The sequence below is a fragment of the Aythya marila genome (genome assembly GCF_965140915.1).
Source record: "Aythya marila genome assembly, chromosome: 15".
Lineage (NCBI taxonomy): Eukaryota > Metazoa > Chordata > Aves > Anseriformes > Anatidae > Aythya > Aythya marila.
In genome coordinates this window covers 6,673,158-6,686,082 of record NC_139056.1, presented here as the reverse complement: position 1 = coordinate 6,686,082, position 12,925 = coordinate 6,673,158, and the positions used below count along the sequence as shown (strand labels likewise).

At 51.1% G+C, this 12,925-nt stretch overlaps 1 protein-coding gene across 6 annotated transcripts in view; it reads left to right on the top strand.

Annotated features, from left to right (window-relative positions):
* The window catches only part of AXIN1 (axin 1), a 79,175-nt gene that overhangs the window by 59,517 nt on the left and 6,733 nt on the right, over positions 1 to 12,925 (top strand). For 5 of the 6 annotated variants that reach the window (XM_082772237.1, XM_082772236.1, XM_082772238.1 and 2 more), the window contains 3 exons: positions 5,677 to 6,230; positions 9,519 to 9,695; positions 10,949 to 11,194. In XM_082772237.1, the coding sequence (XP_082628363.1) occupies positions 5,677 to 6,230; positions 9,519 to 9,695; positions 10,949 to 11,194 (977 nt within the window). The remainder of the gene's footprint in view (positions 1 to 5,676; positions 6,231 to 9,518; positions 9,696 to 10,948; positions 11,195 to 12,925) is intronic. The other variant, XM_082772241.1, reaches the window with a different exon arrangement.

Below are 12,925 nucleotides of genomic sequence, written 5' to 3'. Positions count from 1 at the left end.
GTATTCCTAGCCTAGCATCCAGAAATCCTCTCCTGGCCAGAGCAATGCAATGACTTCACCTGGGAAACCCAGCCCATTGCACTGCGTGCTGTGAGCCCTTGTGCCTCTGGGGCCATTCAGAGCTTGAGTACTTGGTAGATGAATGCTACCAAGGGAAGGTAGGTGAAGGGTTCTAAGGGAAGCTTGCAAAGCCTTCAGCTCCACAACAAGCTCCATAAGGGAGTTTGGTTGTCTCATTCCCTGCGTGAGACACGCTGTGCTGCAGTATTGATGCTTTACCGTTTCTTCTGAGGTACGGCATCTCACACCTTTATCTTGTGCTGGAGATACAGGAGCCTTTACAGAGGACATGACAGTGTTACTGAACATCACAAATGTCAGCATAACTACAGCCCCATGTGAAGAGGTTCTGGGTCCCTGCAGTATAATAGCTGCTGGAGCTGTGAGGCAAAGGCTCTGTGCTTAGTATACCCTGCAGCTCTCCTTTAAAGAGGTGTCCGTGCCTATGTCAGCTTGCTCTGTGCTTTTAGAGAAGCTGAGTCTCTATGGCTCCAGGGCAGACCCTTCAAGCACATTAGAGTATTTTTAAATATTCATCAATGATTTTAAAAGTTGATTTAGTAGCGCTTTAAACAGAAAAAGATCTGTAGGTTGTAGTATTCGCTTTAAATCGCATACGTATTCAAATGCAGAGAAATGAGGAAGGCAGAGTAACCTCTAAGCTTCCCTCCAGTGCCAAGCATTATCCAGCAAACTCGCTGCATTTCTGTGTCCAGCATCTAGCCAGAAAAAGACCAGCGAGGTCCTATTCTGTGATTAGTTTCCTGCTCTTCCAGAATTGGGCTATTTTCCTCTCCCATAACTAGTGCTTTGTAGACAAAGCCAATGTAACCAGCAACATTTCCCGCTAACCCAGTCCCCTTCTTCTGCTCCCACTGGTACATTGCTGCCCCCCACCTGTACCCAAATACATGATCCCTGCCCTCTACCCCCTTGAAGAAGCTGCCAGTAGCAATACCATAAAATCAGCAAACACGTATGTGCCAGAGAATAAAACTAAGTCTGTCTAAACATATTTTTGTGTGACTTAATCTATTTTTAAGCCCAGGACTCCCACTAAAGCTATATAGTGAGCCTCTTTTCTGTCTTCAGAATATATTTCATTGACTGGCTGGCATTTGGCATTAGCCATTCGGGAAAAACTCGGAGTAAGCAATTGTAGCTTTTTTAGGTCAGCATTTAAGGTGTAAGAGCTGCTGGTATCAGCAAGAGGAGAGCTTGAGTCCTGATAGATCACAGCTTTTTTTTCTATGACCTGAACACTAGGACTACAGGGTGACCTCTTACTGGGTCTGCATGGCTCGCTGAACAGTAGCACAGGGAAAACCATAAGGCATTAGTGACAGTAAGCAGTTTTCAGCTTACCAGAGAAGCAGAGAAGAAATATTTTGCAAAAGCTAGAAAAAATATATTTTTCCCCCATAATGAGCTGCCTACAAGCTCCCTTCCAAAGCCTCATCATACAATAAAAACAGGAAGAGGCATCTGGTTTAGAACCAGGTGATTTTTACTGAAAAGACCATAAGATTTCTGGTTTTCAGGAAAAAAAAGTGAATTCATTAATTATTTTGAGCAGCACAGGAGATAACTAGGGGGTGATATGCATGTTGCCTTGTTACTTTCCATTCCATCCTCATGTCTGTGTATGTAGCTGCAGTATTGTATCATGCAGGCCACTAATTCTTTGTCTGAACCAAGTGAATTTGAAATGAGCTATGTGCAGGAGAAGCAAAGACACTGCTGAAACTCTCAACGTTTGAGTATAAAACATTAATTAGAGAGAGAAATTGTTTGCCTGAAGGTGGAAAATGCACTCCGTGTGATTAGGTGAGCTGTTTTGGCCTACCGACCGGTAATAGTCTGATGGTTGGGACTGGGAGAAGTCAGGGGGGGAGGTTTAAAGCAAGGTGTTGCTTATCCATAGCTCATCAGTGCATATTTCAAAGGCTAGGCTGGAGAGTAAAAACAGCTCAGCCGGCAGCCAGCAAAGTTTAAGCATACATCCAGCTGTCTCTGCCTTTGCGAGCTGATGGAAGATGTTTCTGACAGTAGTATGTCAACAAAGCACCATCTAGTGGCTGTGACACCCGGGGCTTCCAGCCCAGCCGCAAAGCCTTGCTGGCTGCAGCAAGATGCTGAAACACAGCCCTGGAGCCCGTGCTGGGGGAGCGCTGCCATCCCACGCACCTGCACATCCAGGAAAGCTGAGCCCGTGGAGGAGGCTGCTCCCCAAACCCACCGGTTTCTTGGGTTCATAATGCAGTAGTTATCACCTTGCACCTACCAGAGCAGTTCTTCAGATAGTTTCCTGGAAACCAGGGTTTGTACCTAATCAGCTGAGAAAACCTGCCGGGATACTTTTATCTGATAACAGTTAAATATGATGTAAAAACTCCTGAAACAAAATTCAGGGGTAATTTTGTAGAAGTAAACACAGAAAGCTATAGGCAAAACATATGGGGATACCTGACTGCAGGCATCCAGCAGTACCTTGAGAGGATTTGGTTAGCTGTCACTCCCCACCGTGCAAATTAAAACATGCAATTCCCCACCTCTGGGTCAGGGTGGGGAGGCTCTCCCCAGGCTTTCCGTGCTGGCAAACCCAGAATGCCAGGTTGGGGGATGGCCTTTTCCCCAGGGCAGCCACACCAAACCCTTGCCTGCGGCTCCTTCGGTCAGCAGCTCGGTGTTGTCTCGTCTCCCCTTTCCTCCACCCATGCCAGCCGCGGGCAGGTGTCCGCCGGGCGAGAGCGGCTCATCTGGGTGCAGGCAGGTTTGGGGAGGAGGGGAGGGCTAGCGCTGCACTGCCAGGCACAGACTGAGATCAGATAACTCAGGCAAAGAGACTAAAAAGAGGAAGAATCTGTCCTGGTTTAGCGCAGGGGTTAATTTGCAAGCTTTTTAGTTCTGGATATCCTAGGCCAGTAGAGATGTCTCACACAGGTTGGCTTGGAAGCGGAGCCTCCTTCCCTCGTTACCTGCCATTGTCTCAATGTGGGGCTTTCCTGCTTCACGCGAGGCTGAGACCAGTGCTGGGGTCAGGAAGCCACCTGCCCACCAGAGCTCACCAGCACACCACCAACACAAGCAGCACTTGCTCCTGGCAGAGGACCTGCTTAGGGTCCAGATCTGCTCATAGAATCACAGAGTCATTAAGGTTGGGAAAGATCTCCAAGATCATCTGGTCCAACCATCACCCTACCACCACTATCACCCACTAAACCATGTCCCCAAGCACCACGTCCAACCTCTCCTTGAACACCCTCAGGGACGGTGACTCCACCACCTACTGACCAACACCCCCAGCTCTTTTTCCTCTGCACAGCTTTTGAGCCTCTCTGCCCCAAGCCAGTAGCACTGCATGGGGTTGTTGTGGCCAAAGTGCAGGACCCAGCACCAAGTTGAACCTCATCCCACTAACCTCTACCCATCAATCCAACCTGCCCAGGTCCCTCTGCAGGGCCTCCCTACCCTCTGGCAGATCAACGCTTTCCCCCAGCTCCATGACAGATGAGCTGAGGCAGGGCAAACAGAGAGAGACACTGCATCGCTCTCCTTCCCTTAGCCCACCCTGATCTCAGTCTTGGAGCAAAACAAAGTATCAGATCCCAGTTATTTGAACAAATGAATTTCAGGTAGCCAGAAGATTTCCTAAATCCCAAGCACCCATTTGGCTAGGCAGTCCCAGGTTCATCCTGGGCACGCTTGTGCCTCCCTGCTGCAGTGTGACAGCACCGCCAGAGCGGAAAGCACGTGCTGCCATTCATCAGAGATCTGCCCCAGGCACAGATCTTGCCCTGCAGATACCAGCTGCTGTTTAAACCTGAGAACTCTCCAGCATGTAGGTACCGACCCTCAGAGCCTCCAAAGCGTTGGGTACGTCAGTGGGTCAGCACAATCTGTTAATAACTATTTAACCCAGCGTTAAGGATTTAGGCAGTGCGTGCTCCATCTTTTCCTGTATCCAACCCAGCTGCCCAGGGAGGGCATTTGGCAGGCTGTAGCGTTGCCACTGGAGATGAAAGGTGCTTCTGAAGTTAGGAGCAATTTGTGAGCGACTGGTGTGTCCATGAGTGGGCATCGTGTCACACACCGAGTCCCATCTCTGCGGAGTGGCTTGGTGTTAGGAGTCCCCATGACAGCCGGGATCACTGTCATGCTGGATCAGCCGTGTTCCAATGTGTTTGCACAACAGCCTGTTTCTGGTTCTTGCAAAAGGATGAGGGTGTTATGAATAGATCTTTTGGATCCCTTGAAGTCGGTTTGCATTGCAGCGAGGCAGGGAAATCAGAGGGGCCGTGGCCACAAAGAGAGTGAAGGGAAAGGCACCTCAGCAGGGCAGGACTGGAGCTGTGGGGAGAAGCCCAGGCTGGCAGAAGGCTGCAAGTGTCCACGTCGTCTGCACTTTCAAAGCCCAGCATCGGCCCTGGTTCAGTTTGGAACCCCCAGGTGTGCCACTGGAGGAAGTCTGTTATTTGCTTTCTTGCTCTGTGGTTGGCAGCTCAGACTTTGAAGCTGGTTAGCGAGTGATGGATGATAACAACTGACAGGCAAAGCTGATGGGAGGCAGTGTTTTCTCGCAGATGCATTTATCTGGCAGGGCAGATATTCCCCATGCTGCAAACGTGCCAAAGGAGGAAGAGAGAGCGGGATTAAAGGACTTGCTGGAATCCTACTTATGTGATTAAAAAAAATAGGAATCCTGTTTTCCAATAAAGAAACTTCATAAACATCTGAGTTTATGTTGGAGCATAAAATAGTTTGTCAGCATCAAAATTGTGGCTGTTAGCATGGAGGAGTTTTATTCCTCCTGGCACAGACTAAAGAGGTGCTAACAACAGCGTGCCCTAGACCATTGGGAACCATAAGAGCAAGCAGTTAGTTACAACCCGTGTCTTTATCTGCATGAAGCGTTTTGCTGTAGCATTAGCATGCCTGGGAGAAGACGGTGTTTGATTTTCAAAACCGTTCGGGCTGCTGTTGACCTTCAGTTGCACGCTCCTGTTACAAGCCCACTGTTTGCCTTGCTTTGTGGAACATTCGGGTGAGAAAACCCCCTGCTATCTCCTGACTTGAGAATGGTTTTGCTGCGTGTCCTGTGACTTTGTGCTTCATCTGCTGATCTTTGAAGCAGTGCCTCACCGAAGGCCTGTAGGAAGCTGCAGGTACGGTGCGGTAAGCTGCGTTTCCGCTGCTGGTTGTTGCAGAACCATCTTCAAGGGACTTGGGGAGCTTTTTAGCAAACCTCTGCCCACGTATAAATCCGATCGAGTCGGTACACCTATAAGAAAGGCACATCTGTAAATCCTGGCTTTGTGTCAGCAGTGGCCTGGTCTTTTTGGGCGATGTGGTGCGGGCTGAGCCGGATGTGGGGCAGGCTCAGGCTGCACATTAGGAAGTTTTCCACAGGAGGGCAGCGCAGCCAGGGACAGGTCTCCAAAGAGGGGAGGCATCTCCATCTTGAAGGCTTTCAAGACCTGGCTGGACAAAGCCAGGGCTCACCTGTCTGAGTGTTGGTGGCAGGCGTGCTGTGAGCGGGAAGTGGGACTAGAGACCTCCAGAAACCCCTTGTGCCAGCCTGCTGTCATTCTCTGATTGTCCTCTGGTTTCTTGCAGGAGGAAGAAGGTGAGGAAGCAGACATCTCTTCTGGTCCTTCAGTCATTAGCCACAAGATGCCTTCTGCCCAAGCCTTTCATCACTTTGCTCCTCGTTACTCTGAGATGGGCTGTGCTGGGATGCAGATGAGAGATGCACATGAAGAAAACCCAGAAAGCATCCTCGATGAACACGTACAGCGTGTGATGAAAACACCAGGCTGTCAATCTCCAGGACCTGGCCGCCACTCTCCTAAGCCACGGTCTCCAGAAAGCGGCCACTTAGGAAAGCTGTCAGGGACACTAGGAACAATTCCTCCAGGGCATGGCAAACACACAACAAAATCAGGAATGAAACTGGATGCAGCTAACTTATACCACCATAAACATGTCTACCACCACATCCATCACCACAGCGTGATGAAACCAAAAGAGCAAATTGAGGCCGAGGCCACGCAGCGGGTGCAGAACAGCTTTGCTTGGAATGTAGATTCACATAACTATGCAACAAAGTCACGAAACTACACTGAAAACTTGGGCATGGCCTCTGTCCCCATGGACTCTTTAGGCTACAGGTGAGTCAGGGCAACACCCAGTGGGAGTCCCGGAGCTGGAGCTTCTCTAGGAAGCTCTTTCATAAATGGGCTCTAGCATGCCAGTGAAACAGGGTGGCTGAGCCGTGTTTTCTTATGGGACATGGTTTGAGGGCTTCTCACTGCTTTTCCCCCTCAGAAATGAATATGCTTCCTGATAACCCTTTTAAGCTCCTTTTCACCTCTGAGTCTGGTGCTAAAAGACATCCTCTAACCAGGATTTTTAATTGCCTTGGTTATAAAGTAGCTCTTCTGCTCCTTAAAGCAGCAGAGGTGCTGGTCAACTTAACCATGCACTGGGAGTTGATAAGTGTAGGGCTGTGTCTTAGGGCCTGGGCAACAGAAAACAGACTCTTAAGCTGTTTATGAGAGGACACAGAAGTACTCCTTTCTGCAAGGCGTAATTTGTTCACCAGAAGGGTTCGTTTCTCTTCATATATAAGGGGTGGTTGCTCTGGTGCTGCTGTGGCCTGCTATCCCAGGGGGATGTTCTCTCAGGCAGGGCTGTGTCCATCTCTGCCCAGGGGAGAAGTCGCTGCCATGTGTGCTCTTGACAGTTTTTCCTTTGTCTGTTTGGATTAGAAACATGGAATGAGAGAATGGTTTGGGTTGGAAGGGCCCTTAAAGATCACCTATTTCCAGCCCCCTGCTATGGGACACTTCCCCCCAGCTCAGGCTGCCCAAATCCCACCCAGCCTGGCCTTGGGCACTGCCTGGGATGGGGCACCCACAGTTCCTCAGGGCAGCCTGGGCCAGGGCCTCACTGCCCTCATAGGAAATAGGATTTCTTCCTCATAGAATTTCTTCTGAACGTATAATCTAAATCTACTCTCTTTTAAGTTTAAAACTGTTACCCCTTGCCCTGTCATTTCAATCCCTGATAAAGGATGCCTCCCCATCGTTCCCGTAGGTCCCCTTTATATACTGAAAGGCCGCTAAGAGGTCTCCCCGGAGCCTTCCCTTCTCCGGGCTGAACACTCCCAGCTCCCTCAGCCTCTCTGCACAGCAGAGGAGCTCCAGCCCCCTGACCATCCTCATGGCCTCCTCTGGACCTGCTCCAGCAGATCCCTGTCCCTCCAGTGCTGGGGTCCCAGAGCTGAGCGCAGGGCTCCAGGTGGGGTCTCACGAGAGCAGAGCAGAGGGGAACAATCTCCTTCCTCACCCTACTGACCGTGCTGCTGTTATTGCAGGCTGGGGCACAAGTGGCTTTCTGGGCTGCCAGCACACATTTTCAGCTCACATTCAGTTTTTCATCCGCCACCCAATTCCTCCATCTTCTGTCTGTGTGCAGAGAGGAGAGGACGAAGTTTATTCTCTGCAGCAGTGGGTTTTGCTAGTCCTGTTATTGAATTGCTGTGAGGGCGAGGCTCAGGGCTACCTTGAATAATGAGTGGTGATGATAAATGTGGAGTAACTGTAGTTGAGAGCTTGGCTAGCTCCTTAAGGTATGTTATTTTGGGGCAAGGCTTTGCAGTGTACTTGGGGTGGGATTTTAGTGAAGGCAGGCTGCCAGGTGGGTCTGCAATGTGTAGGAACAACCTTCTGGAGGAGAGATGAGGGAGGCAGAGCATAGAGGCAGCTGAAGCAAACTGCTCTGTAGGCTGGCAGACAGGGAGAGAGCCCTTACATCTTTCTGTGGGGTTGAAATGTGGCTGGGCTGCTTCAACAAAGCATAGACGTGGCCATGCTGGGTTAACCCAAAGCCACATCTAGATACAGGTCTCTCTGGCACTGACTACAGTATGCATTCAAGGGAAATGTAAGTGGGCACAGTCAGAGCCGTCCTTCTGGCACAAGCTCAGAGTTCCTGTCCCCAGGTTAGGAGTTTCATAAGATGAGAGTTTGCACCTGAACACTCCTGTTTGGCTGCCAGTGCTCTCTTGCAGTGGCTTGTTTGGTTCCTGAACCCAGCTGGGCTGCTGGCCTCCCCAGTCTGCAGTGTGAGTACGAGTTGGTGAAAAAGGCTTTTTTTTTTTGATTGCACTGAACCTGCTGCTGGCGAATTTTATATGATACCTGCTAGTCCTTGTGTGGTGAGAAGCTGAGAACAAATTCTCAGTTTGCTCTGACTTCACTGATTGTCAGCATCCCCTGTCCATGTTGTTTCCTGAGCTAAAGAGTTTTTATCTGCACAGTCTCCACCTGCAGAAGACAATCCACATCTCTGATCGCCTGCATGGTGTCAGTGCTCTGAGTCCCACAGTGGCCATGTGGGGCATGCTGGCCAGACCCAAACACAGCAACATCTCCTGCTCGGTTCTCAAGTCATTCTCGCCACCCTGCAGTATTGGGTTACTGTTTCCAAAGAACCCCTGCTGGGAATCCCGTCTCACTTCTTTCCAGCAAAGCTGACTGGGGCCCTGTTACTCCTTTGTGGTGTTCTTTTACCTGTCTGTGCTTATGAGCATACAGAAGTAGAAGTAGGGAGGGCCTGCGGAGTAAAGCAGGTGGGTGATTAGGGTGATGGGGGTCCATGAAATTACTGCCCATGGCAATGCAGGCCAGCACAGGCTCGTTCTGTGTGGCCTCGCCTGCGTGTGGCTGCTCAGCTGTGCCTCTGGGCACAGCCACATGCACAGTGGCAAGGAGAGGTGGGATAACTGCAGGAGCCTTCGCTGCAGCCATGAGCACACCAAGGGCCTGTCAACCACTGCCTCCTTTCTGCCTCGCTGCATCGTCTGCAGCAGCTGCCTTTCCCCGTGTGCCCTAGAAGTTGGGTGAGAGCCTGCAGAAGGCAGTCCCCTCCGTGGGATGTGATCTTTTACCATGATTTGAAGCCTCAGTTCAGATCACGGTGAGAAGCAAACGCTTGGCATGGTAAAACAACAGTTTGGGGTGCTAGCGAGCTGGTCAGCAGCTCTGGGGAGGGGATCGGAAGGGTTCGGGCGAAGAGCAGTGATCTGACATGGAGAGGCAGCCTATAGACTGCAGCACCAGGATGAACCTCGTGCTCTGAGCCTGTTACCAGCAAAGAGCTGGGGGTTTAACACCGTCCTTCGTTTGCCAGGAGATCTCTTGGGCTTCTTGCCACGTTGCCATGGCTCATTTGCCAGAGGAGCTCCCTTCCCTCCCAGAGACAGCTGATGTGCCTCAGTGTAGCCAGTCTTGCTCTTAGCCACAGCTGTGGCATGGTCGGTTTGAGCTGTGGTAGAGCCCAGCAGACCCTGGCAGGGCTGAATATGTCTAGAGATGGACATGTCCCTCCTCTGCCACTGTCTGTGGTGGTTTGGCTTAGGCAAAGCGCTAATGTCTCAAGCTTTGTTCTTGCAGTGGGAAAGCAAGTCTGCTCTCAAAAAGAAATGTTAAGAAGACCGATTCAGGGAAAAGTGATGGTGCCAACTATGAGATGCCAGGATCTCCTGAAGACGTGGAGAGAAACCAGAAGATCCTTCAGTGGATCATAGAAGGAGAGAAGGAGATCAGCAGGCATAAGAAAACAAACCATGGGTAAGGGCTGGTAGAGCGAGGAGTCTTCGTACTGTTGTATTGCATCCCCTGCGTAAGGCATGTGTCTCTAGGATGTACAGCAGTCTGCCTTGTTCCTGGAGATCTGGAGAAGGCAAGCATCCACCAGGCACAAAGTTTAGATCCTCTGGAGACTGAGGATTGCTGGGGGCTATAAGGATAAAGTTCAGTTTTTTTCCAGAGGATGAATTGTGGCCGTGGGGGGGAGGTTGAAGCCTCAGAGGAATCTCACCAACTGCTGCTGTGGTTACGGGGTGGATAACGTGGCACACAGGAGGCAGTATTTTTGCTGTAGGCACTTGCTCTACATAAATGCTTGTTACTCTTGCAAGGTGTTGATAGAAATGTAGGACCTGCTGTGCTGGAGCCATTGGTCCCGAGTAAGCAGCCTGACACGGTTTCGGCTTGTTGGGAGCATCCTCTGGGATGGCCTCGCCTGCGTGGAGTAGAGCCAAAGATGGTGGCTGTCTTGGGCATCTCTCCGTAGTCAAGCAGATCTCCTGTGGGCACAGATCCGTAATCACAGCCTGGCCATTCTGTGGCAAAAAGCCGTGCTTTCAGGGCCTCACCGACAAGAGGGATCTGGGGGCTCGTCCCCATTGCCACGGCTGCGTTAGCGAGTAGCTGAGTGCCAGAAGTGCTGTTGTTTTTCCCTCTTGCTTCACAGTAGTGGCCAGGCAGGTCGCTCTGCAGGCAGCTGGGATGAGGGACAGAGCCATGGGCAGCGCCAGGCCACCGTGAAGCCAGGCAGCAAGTTGTGCTGCTGGAGCAGGGGAAGGACGAGCACGCTGCTGCCACATCCATTGCCCGGCGGTGGCTCGGAGCGAGAGGCTCGCAGCCTGGCAGCGGTGGCACCACACATGGGGACATCTTCTGGCGGATCCTGCTGAGTGCATTGTGCATGTCGTTGAGCTGCCTTTGGCTGGTTTTATTTCCGTGCATTGTGCATTCAATTTCATGAGAGCCCTGAAGCAGATCTATGTGTCCAGGTTGGGTCGCTCACCCTGATGTCTCACCAAAACTCTAGAGTAGGTGGCGACACGCTGCCCTGAAATGTCCGGGGCTGCAGTGGCTGGATGGTGCTCCCCTCTCCCTCAGAAACCACAGCCGTGCTGTAAGGAGCTCCCCAGCGGTGCCTGAGCCCAGCTGTGGAAGCGATTGTCCATCTAGGAGTGACTGTGAGCATGTGCAGAGCGGCTTGGCAATCTGTGTAAAACCTTTGTATTTATGTGCAGCTCTTCAGGTGCTAAGAAACAGCTGTCCCATGACATGGTCCGACCCCTCTCCATCGAGCGACCTGTTGCAGTGCACCCGTGGGTCAGTGCCCAGCTCCGGAACGTTGTCCAGCCTTCTCACCCTTTCATCCAAGATCCCACCATGCCGCCCAATCCAGCACCCAACCCTCTCACCCAGCTGGAAGAAGCTCGCCGGAGGTTGGAGGAGGAGGAAAAAAGGGCTGGAAAACTCCCCCTTAAACAAAGGTATGGCAGGAGGGGCTGTGTGTGGGAGGGAAGGGGGAAACTGCTCTGAAGGTGGGGAGCTGAGGGAGATGTCCAACCCCTTCTGTTTCAGTCTCCAGCACTAACTGGTGGAGGTGTGTGCAGAGGTCAGAAACCTGCCCCAGTCCCTCTGACCTGCCCTCTCCTGGTGGTGCATGTCACAAACTACCTTGAGGCTTGCATATTTTGGATGGAGGGTCTGGAAGAGCTCTGAAAGGATGGGGAAGGAGCTGCTGAGAGCTCGGGCAAGTGGAGCCTGTCTAGAAGGAGCAGGCTGGGGAAGAGCTCTCTTCTGCAGTACTAACCACATCGCAGCTTGTGGGCTCGCTTGCTCTTTGCTGGCGCTGACTCTCGGCTTGTTCACACTCACACAGAGATTTCAAAGGCCTTGGCTGGTGCGGTAGCAGAATTCAGCAGGATGCAGCAAAGTTAAGCACAGAAGAGTATGCATTTGCTCTTCATTTACAGCTCCTCCAGTCTTCCAGCAAAGGCTGCGTGTGGCATCTAGATGGGAACACCGCGCTCTAGTCCCGCTACAGCAGCACTGCCTCGCTGCGTGGCTGTGCCCAAGTCACTGCTTTTTGTGACTCAGCTTAATGCCTGTCGCAGAGCTAATTCTCCTGTATTATCTTTCAGGGAAGATTATTTGCAAGGCACATGGAGCTATCAGATGAAAAACGTTTTGGAAATGCTGGATAATTACTGTTAAGAGCTAAAAGCACTTTGTCCGTTAAAAACCTTTCACAATGGGAGTTGCTTGTAGTCACTCCAGTGCTTTATAGCTGCATTCTGAGAACTTGAAACTTTCAAGTCTGACGCTTAGAAACATGAGTGTAATTTAAAAAACAAGCTCCTCTAATTGCTGAACTCCAATTATTTTTGCTTGCAGTGGCCTTGTAGCAGACTTCTGCATATTTATGTCAGAGACAGATTGAAAGACAGGTAATTAGAGGGCTCTCCCAAGTCAGGTTGAGCCAAGTTTATTTGATCTACCTTTCAGTTGGTGTAATTGGATAGAGTTTATTAGTGGAGTCGTTTATAGTCATATTAAATTCATGCACCTTTCCCAGAAATGTCTAGATGCAGATGCACACTTTGGAAACGCCAGCCCGGGCTCTATGCATATGTCATGAATATGCTAATAGCAGCCTGGCATGTCTTGTAAACACAGCTTTTGTAGAAACCCCGTGGCATTGTGGTGTGTGCCCTCCAGACCGGCAGAGAACAGGCTGAGCCGTGCTGGGCTGCTCCACTTGCACACTTGTGCTGCCTCCTCGCAAGGCCTGGCTGTTCTGGAGACACAGTGATCCCACTGACCTGCCTGATGCGTGGAAAGCCAGGGAGCAGCGTTTGCTGGGGAGGAACTGCTAATGGAAAGCAAATGTGCCCGTGTCCAGTAGCACACAAGAATGGATGCTGCCCCCAGGGAGTGAAGGATTTCTTGGCATTTAAATCTTTCTACTGGATTTTGGCAGGATGAGGTGCTCCAGCAGAAGCACGCCTGAGCTAGCACCTTTTCAGAGGGCTCCTGTTACGAGCCCTCTGAAAAGGAGCGTGCCTGAAAACAGACCCCACCTCTCTTCTGAGAGGGGCTGCCCAAGGCTGGCTGGGGAGCAGAGGAGAAACAGCGAGGGGATTTCACCTGGAAACACCTTTTATTTCAGTCAGGAGCTTCGGAGAGCTCTGGGAAATTGGAGCCAGCCTCCAGGCTCA